The sequence below is a fragment of the Coregonus clupeaformis genome, chromosome 25, assembly GCF_020615455.1.
Source record: "Coregonus clupeaformis isolate EN_2021a chromosome 25, ASM2061545v1, whole genome shotgun sequence".
Taxonomy (NCBI): Eukaryota; Metazoa; Chordata; class Actinopteri; order Salmoniformes; family Salmonidae; genus Coregonus; species Coregonus clupeaformis.
Window position 1 is genome coordinate 10822108 of NC_059216.1, and position 18348 is coordinate 10840455.

Sequence of the window (18348 nt, forward strand, 5' to 3'; positions counted from 1 at the left end):
TGAGTGCTCATCTCTGGTTGTGAATGTTTTTGAATCAAAGAAAATCCTAATGAATAGGATATAAAGAAAGACTTAGATCTTGCATCAGTACATTTACCATCTGAATGAGCACTTCTACAAAACCCTTCTATATGGGTCTATGGGGTATATTTAGGTGTTTTGGGATATGTGGGGTTTGTAGTTTTTCTATGGTTTCCTTTCATGGTGTGTCTCTGTTTTTACCTGCCTTCCTTCTCCTCATCCTCCTAACCTTCTAACACACCCTTCAAACCAATTCATGGCTCCAAGGCTCTAGACGACGACAGAAAGGCTCTGACTGCACCTCCACCTCCGAGGAGGAGTTTGACTCTAACCAGAGCACCCCTAAACACAAACGCTCACACACCCCCTCAGCCTCCCGCTCCCAGCCTCTCATCCCCCCACGCCCCAAACCCCGCTCACGAGACTCTGACCAGGAGAGTCACGAGGGAGACGCCTACCAGAACTGGTCCTCCCACAGTGCTGAGATAGCAAGGTGAATTGAGATGGCAAGGACACAGCATTAGCCAGTTCATGCTATTGCTAAGTGCTTTAATTATCTGCACAGTAATTGAAGTGGTTCTTGAGTTTTACACTCTTGGTGGATTGCCTGAGGTATCCATCCCTATGTTGGTCTGTTCTCCCGTTCTAGACTCAGTCAGGACCTGGCTAAAGATCTGGCCATCCTTGCCAGGGAGATCCATGATGTGACTGGTGATGCTGATCCTCAGAGCTCTTCTGCAGTGGAGGCCAACACACCTGTCTCTACCATCACCGCCAGGGAGGTGGTATGTTAACCACAATGCCCAGTCACACACTGATCTTTTCTTTAGCACACAATGCAGTATATCCTCACCTGGCTTCACTGATTCCTGTTACAATGGCTGGAGAAGACATACACAACATATCGACCAAGAGTTTTCATTCTCTCCATGCTGTCAGACAGCACAGACATTTCTTCAGGCTGCCCAGCCTTCTCAGGTGCAGATTTATCAATTGGTTGCTCTCACATCTGTGGCCAATGCAAAACATGAATTCCACTGTCATTAATTGGGTTGTATCCATGAATTCATCTTGATTGCTGTTTCTTCCCTGTTTCCATATCAACTACCTTATGATTGGCACATATGAGAACCATCCTTAACTGTTGAGACTGTCTGGCTCCTGTTGTATTGCAGTTGGTCCATCCCATCCCAGAGGCTGGTGTGAACTACCATAGAGTTCCTCCTGGATCCGCTGCAGCCAGGGACCCCGACCAGACCATGATGAATGACCAGGAACACAACTCTAAGCACAGAGGATGGGACCAGGAAGCGGTTAGACCATACTATTGTTCATCATACCACTTCAAGCCATTTTGAGAATGTGGAACATTATAAATAGATTCTGTCTTTTACAAATTGCTGTTCAGCCCAACTGTGTTCAGCCTTGTCTTTGTAAAATGGAGAGCTGACTGAATGTATTTGTATGTGATCTCTCTCTCCAGGTTGTTGTGGATGATCTGATGTTGAATCCAGTATCCCAGATCTCTCTGGCTATTCGAGAAAACACGGAGCAGCTAGCTGAGAAAATAAAGTATGAATTTATGCATAGGCGTGAAGCATGTTCACAATACCTTTTCTGTCTGTTCTCATACCAGAACCAGATGAGAAGTTTTATTAATCCTCTGATATGTAGTAATCTCGTTAGCTCTGCGTGACTGTCTGAGTGAGCTCAGCCTGCCAGCATGGCTAATGGACTGAGACTGAGTGGACTGTGCTGTGTTGGGCAGATAGTCGATCCTTAGGCGCTACGGGACCTTAAATATTCAGTATAGGAATTCCTCATTTGATATGTGGTTGCTCTGTCTGTACTCTAGAGTCTGTTTTTGTGCTTGCAGGGTACTATTCCACAACAAAACTGACGTTTGGAGGGAGAAGCAATGCTTTGAAGCAATGCTCAGTAATGAAAACGACATCCCCATCATGAAAGGCTCAAACAAGGTTGGTATTTCCTCAAGTTTCTCCAGTTAGTTTATAATTATTTGTGATGATTTGCTGTAAAATGTTAATTTCCCTCAGCACTGTGTAACATGCCTATTTGTATTTCAGGAAATCACATATATTCTGAAAGAGCTCAGAAGAGTTCAGAGACAACTTGAAGGTAAGTGCACATTCATCACAATAATTGAGTAAACAAGCATCACTTAAAATGTTTTTTTCTTTTTGTTAAGATGTTTTCCCTCAGCATTTCAGATGTGTTGATTTACAGTTGAAGTCGGAAGTTTACATACACCTTAGCCAAATACATTTAAACTCAGTTTTTCACAATTCCTGACATTTAATCCTAGTAAAAATGGTCTTAGGTCAGTTAGGATCACCACTTTATTTTAAGAATGTGAAATGTCAGAATAATAGTGGAGAGAATGATTTATTTCAGCTTTTATTTCTTTCATCACATTCCCAGTGGGTCAGAAGTTTACATACACTCAATTAGTATTTGGTAGCATTGCCTTTAAATTGTTTAACTTGGGTCAAACGTTTCGGGTAGCCTTCCTCAAGCTTCCCACAATAAGTTGGGTGAATTTTGGCCCATTCCTCCTGACAGAGCTGGTGTAACTGAGTCAGGTTTGTAGGCCTCCTTACTCGCACACGCTTTTTCAGTTCTGCCCACAGATTTTCTATAGGATTGAGGTCAGGGCTTTGTGATGGCCACTCCAATACCTTGACTTTATTGTCCTTAAGCCATTTTGCCACAACTTTGGAAGTATGATTGGGGTCATTGTCCATTTGGAAGACCCATTTGCGACCAAGCTTTAACTTCCTGACTGATGTCTTGAGATGTTGCTTCAATATATCCACATAATTTCCCTTCCTCATGATGCCATCTATTTTGTGAAGTGCACCAGTCCCTCCTGCAGCAAAGCACCCCCACAGCATGATGCTGCCACCCCCGTGCTTCACGGTTGGGATGGTGTTCTTCAGCTTGCAAGCTCACCCTTTTTCCTCCAAACATAATGATGGTCATTATGGCCAAACAGTTCTATTTTTGTTTCATCAGACCAGAGGACATTTCTCCAAAAAGTACGATCTTTGTCCCCATGTGCAGTTGCAAACCGTAGTCTGGCTTTTTTATGGCGGTTTTGGAGCAGTGGCTTCTTCCTTGCTGAGTGGCCTTTCAGGTTATGTCGATATAGGACTCGTTTTACTGGGGATATAGATACTTTTGTACCTGTTTCCTCCAGCATCTTCACAAGGTCCTTTGCTGTTGTTCTGGGATTGATTTGCACTTTTCGCAACAAAATACGTTCATCTCTAGGAGACAGAACGCGTCTCCTTCCTGAGCGGTATGACGGCTGCGTGTCCCATGGTGTTTGTACTTGCGTACTATTGTTTGTACAGATGAACGTGGTACCTTCAGGCGTTTGGAAATTGCTCCCAAGGATGAACCAGACTTGTGGAGGTCTACAATTGTTTTTCTGAGGTCTTGGCTGATTTCTTTAGATTTTCCCATGATGTCAAGCAAAGAGGCACTGAGTTTGAAGGTAGGCCTTGAAATACATCCACAGGTACAGCTCAAATTGACTCAAATGATGTCAATTAGCCAATCAGAAGCTTCTAAAGCCATGACATCATTTTCTGGAATTGTCCAAGCTGTTTAAAGGCACAGTCAACTTAGTGTATGTAAACTTCTGACCCACTGGAATTGTGATACAGTGAATTATATGTGAAATAATCTGTCTGTAAACAATTGTTGGAAAAATTACTTGTGTCATGCACAAAGTACTTGCCAAAACTATTGTTTCTTAACAAGAAATGTGTGGAGTGGTTGAAAAACGATTGCAACCTAAGTGTATGTAAACTTCCGACTTCAACTGTATGCCTGATTTCTCTGTCTCCTCCCCAGTCATCAACACTATCATTGAACCCAGTGTAATTCTTGAGCCAGCCAAAGCCTCCACTCCTAGTGCCCCCTCCTCAGCCGGGTTGAGGCCATCCAGGGCCCCTTCGAGAGACTGGAGAACCTCAGGTTCCCAGCAGAGTGGTGGTGGGGGCCCCTCTGCCAGCTCCAGGCCCAGTGAGTGCGTCAGGAGATCAGCTATGGCCTCTGAGGCAGAGAGCTACGTGGTCTGAGGTTTTGGAACACAGTACCTCCCCTTCACTGCTGCGCCACAATCCCAGGTGTTGAGAGAGAGAGTGGATTTGAGAGGGGAAATAGGCACTGCTAGAGAGAACTGTGGCCCCACCGCACAAAGACACTACTGTACTGTGTGTGCAGTACTAGACAACTGCAATGCGCATTGAACTGCCATGGTGTGAAAAGGGGATTGTACGAAACGCATAAAGCCATGCAGTGGTTAGTTCAGCCGAGGGAAAATCCCTTTAAAGGCCCAATGCAGCTGTTTTTATATCAATATACAATTATTTCTGGGTAACAATTAAGTGTACTGTAATAGATTTATATTCAAATTGACAAAAATAACTTTTTACCCAAAAAGTATTTCTCAAGCAAGAATTTTGCTAGGACTGTCTGGGAGTGGTCTGAGTAGAGAGGGGAAAACTGAAAACTAGCTGTTATTGGCAGAGAGGTTTGGAACTCTCTTTCTTATTGTTCCATTAACCAATTTACTGCATGGTGATGTCACCATGGAAAGCCAAATTGTCGGTCCATGCAAACCTGCTGATTAGAAGGTCCTGTGTAGATTGTATTTTCAACCAGCAACTACCAGGAAATAACAGTGATTACATTTTTTCACACTTTTACAGTGTTAGTTTCATCAGCTGTTGTACAATATGATACAAAACACAAGAAAAACAGAATTTTGACTGCACTTGTCCTTTAGGACAAGGTCATTATTGTGCCATATACCTCTCAGTTGATCTCACGCTCAGAAAACTTAACAAGCATACTTGATTACTTGCATTTGATTGATTGATTTCTGTGATTTTATTAATTGGGGAAATGTTGCTGCAATCAGCTTAGAGCACAGTATATTTAAAAACAGCTTGAGTATATTTTATTTAAGGAAGTATCTATTACTAAAGTAATTAAATAATCAAATTAAATCATATTTTGACTTTGCTTGATGAAATGTATAAATGAGTAGAGAATTGATATGAAGGAGTTCTCCATCATCCCTTGGTAGGGTTATTCCACTTCACCACTGCTTTCTTTTTACCACTTTCTCCCTCTATGGACCAGACTTATTGAAGAATGGCTAAAGTATTTAATTGTAATGATTTATATAGTATTAAAGAGTTTATAAGGTGGCACATGGACACTTTTGAGCTAAGATAATGTTATTTTTCTGGTCTCTTAAAAGAGACTGAGGCATTTTTTTTATGAAATGTAAGAATGGCTCTAGGAGTCACTGCTTTACAAGGTATCTCATGTTGCCAGTAGAAACTTGTGCCTATGTATTCTCTAGAGTCAAAAGTAGCAATCAGGTCTGCTTCCTCATGCACTGTCTGACACTAGATATTTTCTTGTTCTCAGAACTGAAAGTCTGTGTGGAATGTATGGTTGGGTGGGCAGGGCAGGGGGGCTTAGTGCTGTGGTAGAACATCTAGTTTTAATCACCTGGCAACAGCCAACTTTCTGAAGTAGCTGCATAGCTCAGCCCAGAGATTTTAAGCTTTGTAACTGAATAAAACACAGGACTCATTCAGGGCTTCTACCAGCTGGCGCCATTTGGAAAGTGTGTTTGTTTGTATTGCTGATAGGTTTGATTGTCATAACTGGTCAGTTGATTGCACAGCTCTCAATACTGTGGTCAGACATACAGTGAGCTCTAAAAGTATTGGGACAGTGACACATTTGTTGTTTTGGCTCTGTACTCCAGCAATTTGGATTTGAAATGATATAATAGACTTAACTTTAATTTGAGGGTATTTTCATCCATATCAGGTGAACCGTTTAGAAATTACAGCACTTTTTGTACATAGTCCCTCCATTTTAGGAGACCAAAGTATTGGGACAAATTCACTTGTGCATTAAAGTAGTCAAAAGTTTATTATTTGGTCCCATATTCCTAGCACGCAATGACTGATTGCATCAAGCTTGTGACTACAAAGTTCTTGGATACGTTAATTTTGGTTGTGTTTCTGATTATTTTGTACCCAATAGAAATGAATGGTAAATAATGTATTGTGTCATATTGGAGGTACTTTTATTGTAAATAATAATTGAATTTTTCTAAACACTTCTACATTAAATGTGGACGCTACCGTGATTACTGATAGTCCTGAATGAATTGTGAATAATGATGAGTGAGAAAGTTAGAGGCACAAATCATAACCCCCCCCTTTCTTCACGGTTCACCTGATATGGACAAAAATACATTGAAATTAAAGTTGACAGTCTGCACTTTAACCTCATAGTCATGGTATCATATCACATCCAAAGTGCTGGAGTTCAGAGCCAAATCAACAAAAAAGTGTCACTGTCCCAATAATTTTGGAGCTCACTGTATCTCAGTGCTGTGTACTTTCTGTTCCCTTCTTGATTCCCCTTTCTTGGTTTAAATCGTCATCTGAGGGTTCAATTTTGCCAAAGAATATCAATGAAACGTCTAGTAGAAGTTATTATTAACACTTTACTGATTCAAATGCCCTCAGACAGTTTTCAGTGTCGCTGTCTTGAGATATTTTCTCCAGTCTCATTACTGTACACTCCTTCATTCCATCAATAAGCACACCACACTACATGAACACCTGTGTTGTTGATGCCAGTTTTAAAGGACTGTATTAGGTGTCAACAGCAAGATGCACCTGCTGTTTTATTGTTTTGTTTTGTTCTAATCATTCATAATTGTGAGTGATAGTGAGCAGAAATGTTGTGCAATTATAAATTAAATGTACATATCTAAGAGTTGATGATCTAGAGATGACCGCTCCATCTTGTATTTTGCACTAGTGTAGTACCATTGGGACCCTTTTGTTTTCTTTTTTTACTAAGGGGGTTGCTCTCATTCTGTTAGATTGTATCAATTCTATCCTGTCCAGAAGGAAAGGAGGCTGAAAATGCAATAAAATAAAGGGACTACAGCCCACAAGTGCTTTCCCCTTTTCCAACCTGTGTGTGTAGCTGTATATGAAATTGTAACAGGAATTTCCCTCAGTGCCACAAAGCCTTTTGGGATATATGGCTTCATACCACAAAGTACAGTGCTTGTTTACACCCATGGGCTCAGTTAAATCTGTCTCTTTGAGCTTTTGATTGCTATGGCTCGAAGTGCTGCTGCTATTCTGATTTTGACTGTTTTATCTATTGCATTTCTCCATATAAAGCTCCAGTTTAACACTTTTTAATTGAGAAATATCTTAATGTCAAATTTTGTATACCCAGCTCATATCCCTTTAAAGTCATCAGTCACAATGGTTAGTTTTTTTGGTTGGTTGGTTCTTGCACCCTAAACAAAGTAATGTTAAGTTCCACTTCCTTTAGCATTTGTTATTGATGATGTTTTCCAGAATGAATTTCTTGGAAAGGTTATACATTTTGTGCATAATTTAGAAAATGTGACAACATTTTGTAATAAACTGATTTGTAATCAATTATGTTGTACTGTCATCTTCATTATTTTTATTCCAAAGCCACTTGTTTGATATAAGCCTCATATTGTAGCACTCACACAATCATGTTTTACACGTAATTTTATTTATACTGTATGTCCTGACCTTTCAGAAAGAGAAATTAAAGAAACAGGAACCATGTATTTTAAGGTGAACAGTAAATGTCACACCTAGTTTCATATCAATTTCTGGGGACTTAGAGGAAGGCTATTGTAACGACAAGCCTCTTTACTCTGTTTGTGTAAGTTGTTTTTGTATGTTAAATGCTGTTTAAATGTATGTTTAAAATGATATGTATGACCAATAACATTTTAGTTCAACAGTACATCAGGAACATCCGTTCCAGAGATGTCCTCTCCTTACAATACTTTACATGATAGCTATGTTCCCAACGTAAGGGTAAGAATTGCTTGTCAGACTTTTCAGTAGATTCCCATCTATGTTGATACAACTGAATCTGTTCAAACGTATATTGATCAATGGTTGTGTGTCCATGTTCTCAGGACTCAAAACGGCTTGTGTCAGTTGCTGTGGCAGTGGGATGTTTGACTGCATTCGGCGCACTGCTCTCCTTTTCTATATTGGAGAAGTGCACAGAAGAGCATTTCCAAAATGACAAGATCTTTCAAGAAACAAACACGGATCAAAATAACAATTCTGAAGAGCAAAGCCGGTGAGCGTCGTATAAACAGTATACATTTTTGCTTTAACACATCTAATTGACAATATAAAACAGTCAAATTAAGTTTTGGCAAGGGAAGTGGATGCGTTGTCTCCAGTTTGTAATCATCCCCAAAGACTAGAAATGTAATAGGTCCTGTTGTGAATTCCTCAGTATTATCCTTGTGGAGAGCATTCCCCTGTATATGAAATATGACGACAATGCAACATTTGGGACCCCAGTGGACAAGGCCTGGAGAGATCTCCTGTCCATTGCAACCAACCAAGTCGATGTGGCCTCCTTCTACTGGACTCTTACCGGTGATGACATCAATATCAACTCTTCCACTGACTTGCCTGTGAGTTTTAAAAAAGCCAATTGAAATATGTTTGACAACTGCTTTCAACTAGTCATCTCTGTGAATTTGCCTGTACTTTATCTACTGTTATCAACAGGGAAAGAACATACTGGAGCAGTTTGGAGCTTTGCCTTCCAGAAATGTGTCAGTGAGGGTTGTGACGAGTATTCCCTCTGTGATGACAAACTCCACAGATCTTCAGGTTCTGAGACAGAAAGGTCTAAAATATTAGGAAGGTGTTCTTAATGTTTTGTACACTGTATATTATCCTACTGTATTTTTAATCCTCTAATCTCCTCTCATTGGTTATCTGTACTGTAGGAGTCCAAGTAAGAAAGGTGCCCTTTGGGCGTTTGACTGGGGGTGTACTCCACAGCAAGTTCTGGATTGTTGATAGGAAACACATATTCCTGGGAAGTGCCAACATGGATTGGAGGTCTCTTACACAGGTAAAGGTCTAGTGATGATATAATATAACTATTTTAAATAATCTCACTCGTTTTGCTCCTACATGACGGGTAACAATGCACTATGACCTTAGGTAAAGGAACTGGGAGTGGTCATCTATAACTGCTCCAGTTTGGCTGAGGACCTCCATAAGATCTTTGAGTCATACTGGGTGATGGGTCATCGCAACAGCTCCATCCCAAACCCTTGGCCCTCCAAGTATGACACTACCATCAACAAAGAGCACCCCCTGCTGCTGAAGACTGATAATGTTTTAAGCAAAATCTACATCACAGTGAGTCCTTTCTGTTTCACTTCCCATTCACTGCTTTCAATGAGCCCCAGACCATAAAACTATTAGCATCTGAATAAAACCTGAGAGAATTAAAGAGTGTGTCTATTGTCCAACACATAACACGTTGACTGGAGATTTCTTTCTCATCTAATTAAGGGCTGTAAGTAAGCATTTCACTGTAATGTCTGCACCTGTTGTATTCGGCGCATGTGGCCAATAAAATTTGATTTGATTTAATGACAATCTCATCACAGTTCTAGTCATCACAGCCCTCTCTTCCTTGCGATGTGATGTCTATACTCTGTCTCCCCCAGGGCTCTCCTCCCTCTTTCTGCCCAGACTCTCGGACGCAGGACCTTGATTCTATCCTCTCAGTGATCTCAGGGGCGCAGCACTACATTGATGTGGCAGTCATGGACTATTTCCCCACCACACGCTTCATACACCCTCAAAGGTGAACGTACTGTCCTACCAGACTCATAGCCTTTTTCAATACGCCATTGAGTTACTTACTTTGACTTCTTGTAATATTGAAATATTAATTGAATATACCTCTAACTTATCCTTTAGGTATTGGCCGGCCATTGATGATGCATTAAAGAGGGCTGCTTTTGAGCGGAATGTTAAGGTCCGTCTGCTGGTCAGCTGTGGACGTGATTCTGATCCAGCCATGCTGCCTTTCCTTCAGTCTCTAGCCTCCATGAATTACCCTGCCCAGAGCATCAGCATTCAAGTGGTAGGAAGACATATCCTACTGGTATTATTATTCAACCAATGTGATTGTCTTCTTTTCTTTATTGTAATGCCAGATTGTCCTCTTTTTCAGAAACTGTCCATTGTGCCAGTAGGGAACCAGTCAGAGATACCCCACTCCAGAGTAAACCATAATAAATACATGGTGACTGATAAAATGGCATATATTGGTAAGGGATAGACAGCTCTATCAATGTGACTAACAGACTTTTCAGAAAATAGTTTAATATAATAATACTTTGATGTGAACAGACACAGTTGTTTATATGAAAGCATTACAGGTCATGAACAACTTGAATTCCCAATCCTTCTGCCCCTCAGGGACATCTAACTGGTCAGCTGACTACTTCAACACCACAGCTGGAGTGGGGCTGGTGGTTTCCCAGCATGCACCACACTGGGCCTGGAGGACCCAGGCTCTGCAGGCGCAGCTCAGGGCAGTGTTTGACAGGGACTGGCAGTCTCAGTTTACTGTACGTGTCGCTGACTTGGGTCATCAACCTGACTGTGCCCTCTCAAAAGTATAGGCGCTGTACTTACCATCCGTACACTCAGTTATAACAATGTTTACTTTAGAAAAGTCCCCAAAGTATTCAGTTATGGCTTAGGGAAATAACAGTAAGCCCGGTGGATTGCTTTTTTTTGTTTCTATTAGGGACTTTACAACTGAACATTCAATTTGCTTCATTATTTGTTTGTGCTTGTTACCTTTTTTTCCTAGTGAAAATGTACCCTTGGAATGTTTAATATTTCACTGTATTAGAGTACGTTGGGAGAAAACGTACCCTAATACTTTTTACAAGCGAATAAATGCTCATTATTTTTGCAACAAAATGCTTTATTATACAAGATAATTAATTTGAAATAAAGGCAGCAAAAGACAAGTCTCGGTCTCGTTTATTCAAGTGTTTGTTTGATTTTCTCTACATTAGATGGCAGTAATATCAACATTCAATGTGTACAGTCATGGTCAAAAGTTTTGAGAATGACATACTAATTTTCACAAAGTCTGCTGCCTCAGTTTTGAAGATGGCAATTTGCATATACTCCAGAATGTCATGAAGAGTGATCAGATGAATTGCAATTAATTGCAAAGTCCCTCTTTGCCATGAAAATGAACTTAATCCCAAAAAACATTTCCACTGCATTTCAGCCCTGCCACAAAAGGACCAGCTACCATCATGTCAGTGATTCTCTCGTTAACACAGGTGAGAGTGTTGACGAGGACAAGGCTGGAGATCACTCTGTCATGCTGATTGAGTTAGAATAACAGACTGGAAGCTTTAAAAGGAGGGTGGTGCTCGAAATAGTTGCTCTTCCTCTGTTAACCATGGTTACCTGCAAGGAAACACGTGCCGTCATTATTGCTTTGCACAAAAAGGGCTTCACAGGCAAGGATATTGCTGCTAGTAAGATTGCACCTAAATCAACCATTTATCGGATCATCAAGAACTTCAAGGATAGAGGTTCAATTGTTGTGAAGAAGGTGTCAGGGCACCTAAGAAAGTCCGGCAAGCGCCAGGACCGTCTCCTAAAGTTGATTCAGCTGCGGGATCGGGGCACCACCAGTGCAGAGCTTGCTCAGGAATGGCAGCAGGCAGGTGTGAGTGCATCTGCACGCACAGTGAGGCAAATACTTTTGGAGGATGGCCTGGTGTCAAGAAGGGCAGCAAAGAAGCCACTTCTCTCCAGGAAAAACATCAGGGACAGACTGATATTCTGGAAAAGGTACAGGGATTGGACTGCTGAGGACTGGGGTAAAGTCATTTTCTCTGGTGAATCCCCTTTCCGATTGTTTGGGGCATCCGGAAAATCCCTTGTCCGGAGAAGACAAGGTGGACGCTACCATCAGTCCTGTGTCATACCAACAGTAAAGCATCCTGAGACCATTCATGTGTGGGGTTGCTCACAATTTTGCATAAGAACAAAGCCATGAATAAAGAATGGTACCAACACATCCTCCGAGAGCAACTTCTCCCAACCATCCAAGAACAGTTTGGTGACGACCAATGCCTTTTCCAGCATGATGGAGCACCTTGCCATAAGGCAAAAGTGATAACTAAGTGGCTCGGGGAACAAAACATTGACATTTTGGGTCCATGGCCAGGAATCTCCCCAGACCTTAATCCCATTTAGAACTTGTGGTCGATCCTCAAGAGGCGGGTGGACAAACAAAAACCCACAAATTCTGACAAACTCCAAGCATTGATTATGCAAGAATGGGCTGCCATCAGTCAGGATGTGGCCCAGAAGTTAATTGACAGCATGCCAGGGTGGATTGCAGAGGTCTTGAAAAAGAAGGGTCAACACTGCAAATATTGACTCTTTGCATAAACTTAATGTAATTGTCAATAAAAGCCTTTGACACTAATGGAATGCTTTTAATTATACTTCAGTATACCATAGTAACATCTGACAAAAAAATATCTCATAACACTGAAGCAGCGAACTTTGTGAAGACCAATACTTGTGTCATTCTCAAAACCTTTGACCACGACTGTATACTGTGACGTTAGGACATCGTTGTAAGAGATTGGATTGAGGACAGACTCGACGAGGAAGTTTTCATGGTCGGAAATGGTGGTGAGTAGTGCATACGAAATGGAGAAAAAGTTATGCTGGAATGCGAACAATATGGGTGTCAGTTCTGATGATATGGAGCTGGGGGATGAGGGTCAAGGACCGGAATGGTCGGTAGTGGAAAGACATAGGAAGAAGAGCAATCATGATACAGAAAGCATAAAGACAGCCAAAGTAGGAAGCAATAGTAATGATGTGTTCGAGTGGAAAGTGGTGATAGTGTTTGATGAGGCCACGGCCTCACTTCCACCCTATCCGACTAACTAATGCCGTAGAGAAAGAGGGAGGTTAAGTGAAATTAGCTCGGTTTATTGGAAATGGTAGATTGTTAATATTGTGTGGTAGCCAAGCTCAGCAATAGAAGATTCTGAAAATGGAAAAGCTTAATGGGAAGAAGATTAAAAGCCATGCTTATCCTAGGTTGAGGGGAGTCATCACTGGGTTCCCAATATATATGTCCACAGATGATGTTAAAGAAAATGTGAAGGGAGGCATAGTGATTGAGGCCAAAAGGTTGATCAGTAGGAAAGAGGGTCAAAGTGAAAGCTTATCAGTGATGCTGAGGTTTGAGAAAGTCTTCCCGGGAAAAGTACAGATAGGATTCCTTAGTTTCAATGTTACAGAATTTGTCCCATATGCACTGCAGTGTTTTAAATGCCAAAGAATACATGCGTACATGCAGCTGCTCAGTGTAAAGGAAAGAAGAGATGTGCCAAGTGTGGAGGGGCACATGATTACGGTGAATGTGGAAGCAATGTGAAGGTTAAGTGCTGTAATTGTGGGGGAGAACAGTGCAGCATTTGGTGGATGCCAGGTACAGAGAGAGGCTCAAAGATGTAGGATCAGTCATGATGTATCGTATGCAGAAGCCGTAAAACAGATGGAGGTTCCTGTAGTAAGTGGACCTACTGTTGAGGCTGGTGCTTCTGATGGTCCTGGCATGGTTTCAAGGCCTGTTCAGAAATCTTGTGCTCATGAATGTGCGGTGTCAAAGGACACTTTGATAATGAATAAAGTTGACTTCATAGCTTTTATTGGTAAGTTTATCAATACGACTCAGGTTGTGGAAAGCAGAAATGCCAGGAGGTTATTGTGGAGACGGCGAAATAGATATTGGGGGTAACAGATGTTACTGTTGAAATGGTGGTTGACATGCTGAAGGGTGGAGTGTTTCAGCATGATATATAGATCAAGTTTAATGGGGTTGGGGCGGGTTTTGGGGGGAGGGTGTGGTAGAAGTTAGGGATTTATTTGGTTTTGAATTGTATTTTCATGGTAGTTCAAAATTGGGCAGATCATGATTGATCGTACATTCCAGCACAGTAGGTGGAGGCATGCACTTTAAACGTTTGTTTGCGGACCGCCATGATATGTTTGTTTTGTTTTAGTAAGTCGCTCTTATCCAGAGCGACTTACAGGAGCAATTAGGGTTAAGTGCCTTGCTCAAGGGCACATCGACAGATTTTTCACCTAGTCGGCTCGGGGATTAGAACCAGCAACCTTTCGGTTACTGGCACAACGCTCTTAACCACTGAGCTACCTGCCGCCTATATCATAGAAGAAGAATATTCAGTGTGTACTCTGAGTGATGTTAGGATATATAAGTTATCCTGTGACAGTAGTGTGTAGGAGGGAGGTTCCAAGGTGTGAGAAGTGTGCAGAAGGGCATGAGACAAAGAAATGTGTAGCATTGGGGAAAGTAGTGGTATGTGTTAATTGTAGGGGTGCCCATGGGGCTAGGGATCAGAAATGTCTGGTGCGAGAGACGCAGGTTGAGGTTTCCAGGGTTAGAGTAGTGCAGAAGTTGTCATATGCTGAGGCAGTGAAGAAAGTAGAGGAAGATGGGTCAAGGGGGAGGGATCTGAGAGGAGTGGTGTGAGTAGTAGATCTGTACCAGTACAGAGGGATAGGCCAACAAGGGATATATGTTTCAGTAAGATTGGATTTTTAGCATTTATAGCAATGGTTATCAACTGTACTGCAGGGATGGAATGTAAGTCGCAGAAAATTGAGGTTGTGGTGGCAGCTGGAGAGAGGTATTTGGATGTGCGAGACTTGACGTCAGAAGAGTTGCAGGGTGTGTTAAGTGGTGGTGTCCCATCCTTTCAGGCTGTTGGCCTGAAGTAGGACTCATTTATTTTATTTTACCTTTATTTAACTAGGCAAGTCAGTTAAGAACAAATTCTTATTTACAATGACGGCCTACACCGGCCAAACCCGGACGACGCTGGGTCAATTGTGCGCTGCCCTATGGGACTCCCAATCACGGCTGGTTGTGATACAGCCTGGAATCGAACCAGGGGGTCTGTAGTGACGCCTCAAGCACTGAGATGCAGTGCCTTAGACCACTGCGCCACTAGGGAGCCCAAAATAGATTTAAATAGTGGAGTAGGGTGGTGTTTTATGTTGGCTTGTTTTTTGTGAGTGTAGTGTTAGATGGTAGGGGGTTTAAAATATATATATAAGGGAGTTATACTCCAGTCTAGTAGGTGGCGGTAATGCAACATTTATTGGATGCCAACCGCCGTTAAACCTCATCGAAGAAGAAGAAGAAGTGCGTACTTTGCAAGTTGAAAGGTCACGGGGCGGAGTTTCATGTTGTACTAGGTACGTGTGCTTCTGCCGGGCTAGTCAGCAAGCTGAAGCTAAAGAATTGTACTGAACATCATGGTACTACTTGAAAATGACTCGGTAAGTCAGACTAATTTAGTATATGTTAGATAGTCATTATTAGAGGACTGGTTTAATTTCCTAGGTATTGTGCATTGGCATGGTAGAAATCACTGCTGCCTGTTAGCTATACCGCCTGCCATAGCCAGTAACGTTAACTAGATAGCTAGGCACATTCGGCTTGCATTTTCTAACTGTTCGTTTGAATTGCTTGTGGTCAACATGAAAGAAAAAGCAATCCATCAATAAATATGCGTACACATTTCTTGTTAAAAGTAACTAACAAGGTAAACCAATAATATAGGTCGTATAGCTAAAGTTATGAACTACACAAACGGAGACATGTTTGCTAGCTAACTCATTAGCCAGATGGCTACCACAGTTTATCATTTATAATTTTATCTACATACCTCAATCGGATTATTTTCCTTCTAGTTTTTGACTGAGCTGACACGGCTGTTCCAGAAATGCAGGACATCAGGCAGTGTTGTCATCACGTTAAAGAAATGTAAGTTCTCACATTTTGTCATCTGTTACTTATTTGATGGCTACTGAGTGTTCTCTCCTTCACTCAGTTCTTCCAGGATATGTTAATATTCGGCCTATGTACTGTTTTGAGAGAGAGCTAGCCTTCTGTAGGTTTTCAGTATAACCCCAGTTGTAACTAACCTGATTCAGGTTATCAACCAGCTAATTATTAGTGGTCCTCTAACTCAGCTGGTAGAGCACGGCGCTTGTAACGCCAAGGTAGTGGGTTCGATCCCCGGGACCACCCATACACAAAAAAAATGTATGCACGCATGACTGTAAGTCGCTTTGGATAAAAGCGTCTGCTAAATGGCATATTATTATTATTAGAATCAAGTGTGCTAGATTAGGGTTGGAGCAAAAACCTACAGGATGGTAGCTCTCCAGGAACAGTGTTGGAGAGCCCTGCTGTAATGTGTTGTCACTAACCTTACAGATGATGGGAGAACCAAACCAGTCCCCAGGAAAGGCCACCCAGAGAATTATGAACCAGCAGACAACAAGTGTCTACTCAGAGCATCAGATGGCAAGAAGAAAATCAGCACAGTGGTAAGTCTACACTACAGCATCATGTGGCAATGAAGTCATTGATGATGAAGAGATTTGTTGCATTATAATACAATGTTTTATTTCCTAGTCATGCAATTAGTCCATCTCTACTTAGTAATCAATGGTTGTCCATTGCTCTTACATTTTTACATTTTAGGCATTTAGCAGATGCTCTTATCCAGAGCGACTTACAGTTAGTGCATTCATCTTCAGATAGCTAGGTGGGACAACCACATCACAGGCATAGAAAGTACATTTTTCCTCAATAAAGAAGCTATCTATGTTGAAATAAATCCATAAAGGAATTAACTGAATCATTGTTGTTGATATGCTATACTCTGCAGACAGTAGTGCTAATCAGTGGTTTCCTTGTATCTCCAGGTTAGTAGCAAAGAAGTAATCAAGTTCCAGATGGTAGGTACTCAGACATTGAGGTTAGGTTTTTCTAACAAATGGCTCACTGGAGTACATTGTATTGTTTTGTTTTTTAGATGTATGTAATGTTAAAAGGTGTTATGCATATCCTTTAAATACTCTCCTCTTGACTTGACAAACTTGCCTCTAAAAGTCTGCTCTCCCTCTTCTCAACATGGCAGGCATACTCTAACCTCCTGAGAGCACACATGGACGGGCTCAAGAAGAAAGACAAGAAAAGCAAAAGCAAGAAAACCAAAGCCACCCAATGAGCAACAGACTTTCATAGCATACTGGGGGAACCCAGACTGGCCTGTACCACCTCCAAGGTGCTCCAACTATCACCTCTACCTCCATCCTTCCTGATTCAATATGCTCCCTGAAGCCCACCATCCTCCACCTGGGGACTGCTTTGACATCATGCCATTGTTTACACAGCAATGTCTCATCCCTGGCCAGTGAATGGCATTGGTCTATATAGGGAGGAAGGGAGAGCTGAGGATGTTTAACACTCAGAGGATACTACAAGTGAGCCGCCTTTTGATTCACCCACCACAACTCCCCCATCTCTGGTGTGGATCCAAGTTACACAAAGAGCTGCATTCATTTATGGAGTCACCGAAAGGATGGAGCACGTTGATGAAATGCCTTTCAAATTGTTTTAATTTGAACTACTAGTCCCTGTCCCTATTTATGTTTCAATTATCGTTCGGTTTGCATGCATCAATTTGATTACATTTTCACCAAAGTTCTGATTTACTTTCCAATTGGACCATGTCTTATCCATTTGTGGATAGATTATTACTGTGTACTATGAGTGAAGCTGCCATATGCATTTGTTAGGATTGGGGCCGAATGTTTTTTGTTGCTATTCAAATAATTGTTCTTTTTTTATGATGGTAAGATCCTGAGTTTTGTTTTTGGCTTAAGACAAAATGATTAAATGGGTGAGTTCCTTATTGGTCCAACTACATTTTAACGGTAATGTCTGTCCATTTAATGAAGTTGGTAAATTCATAGTTGTAAGGCAAGCTGTAAAGAAAGGGTCCTAAAGTTAGCTTACACATAAGCCCTCTGTGGTACTTAGAAATGTGTATTGCTGTATCACAAATTAATTTGTGGGATGGATGTGTCATGATGGAATATTGAGTGAGGGGAAAGTATTTTGAAACTTCTTAATGATTTAGGATATTTACTGGCAGCTGAAAGGCATATTTGATTTATGGATACAGAGAGAACCTTGTACATGATCATGTTAGTTTTTAATCAAGTCTGTTTTCCTTACTGGATGTATAATTACTTTCCAAACGCAGAGCTGCCGCTTTTGACATTCATCTGCCATCTTATGTCACGGTATCAGAATGTCATTGAGAAATAATCTGCTTTGTCAAAAATAAATTACAATCTGGCAGCGGTTTGTTGATGTAAAGACAAATAGATTTTCAATAAAATAACAAGGAATGAACAGTTTGACTTTACATTGTAGGCTGATAACATGAGCAATGTAGAAAATGGTCACTAT

General features: G+C 41.3%; 3 protein-coding genes across 6 annotated transcripts in view; all 3 read left to right on the forward strand.

Moving 5' to 3' along the window:
* LOC121539744 (centrosomal protein of 170 kDa protein B-like) overlaps nt 1-4562 on the forward strand; it is a 29503-nt gene extending 24941 nt beyond the window's left edge. The window contains exons 14-20 of the mRNA XM_041848453.2: nt 289-514; nt 671-806; nt 1197-1334; nt 1505-1593; nt 1898-2000; nt 2109-2160; nt 3904-4562. Of these exons, the coding sequence (XP_041704387.2) occupies nt 289-514; nt 671-806; nt 1197-1334; nt 1505-1593; nt 1898-2000; nt 2109-2160; nt 3904-4130 (971 nt within the window). The 3' untranslated portion in view covers nt 4131-4562. The remainder of the gene's footprint in view (nt 1-288; nt 515-670; nt 807-1196; nt 1335-1504; nt 1594-1897; nt 2001-2108; nt 2161-3903) is intronic.
* Nucleotides 4563-7769: 3207 nt separating this feature from the next.
* On the forward strand, nt 7770-10954 carry LOC121538793 (5'-3' exonuclease PLD4). 4 transcript variants are annotated; one of them, XM_041846958.2, is made up of 11 exons: nt 7770-7812; nt 7887-7970; nt 8075-8244; nt 8407-8590; nt 8688-8808; nt 8912-9039; nt 9132-9332; nt 9647-9786; nt 9903-10068; nt 10159-10255; nt 10407-10954. In XM_041846958.2, the coding sequence occupies exons 2-11, from the start codon at nt 7920-7922 to the stop codon at nt 10610-10612; spliced, it is 1464 nt and encodes a 487-aa protein (XP_041702892.2). In that variant the 5' UTR covers nt 7770-7812; nt 7887-7919; the 3' UTR covers nt 10613-10954. The 4 variants fall into 4 exon arrangements, with proteins under 4 accessions (XP_041702892.2, XP_041702896.2, XP_041702895.2 ...); XM_041846962.2 differs by having other exon boundaries at nt 7887-7964; XM_041846961.2 differs by having other exon boundaries at nt 7895-7970.
* Nucleotides 10955-15250: 4296 nt separating this feature from the next.
* Nucleotides 15251-18237, forward strand: LOC121539229 (signal recognition particle 14 kDa protein). The gene is made up of 5 exons (XM_041847571.2): nt 15251-15356; nt 15771-15843; nt 16300-16412; nt 16794-16826; nt 17009-18237. Exons 1-5 carry the CDS (start codon nt 15333-15335, stop codon nt 17096-17098), a joined length of 333 nt encoding a protein of 110 aa, XP_041703505.1. The 5' UTR covers nt 15251-15332; the 3' UTR covers nt 17099-18237.
* The last annotated feature ends 111 nt before the right edge of the window (nt 18238-18348 follow it).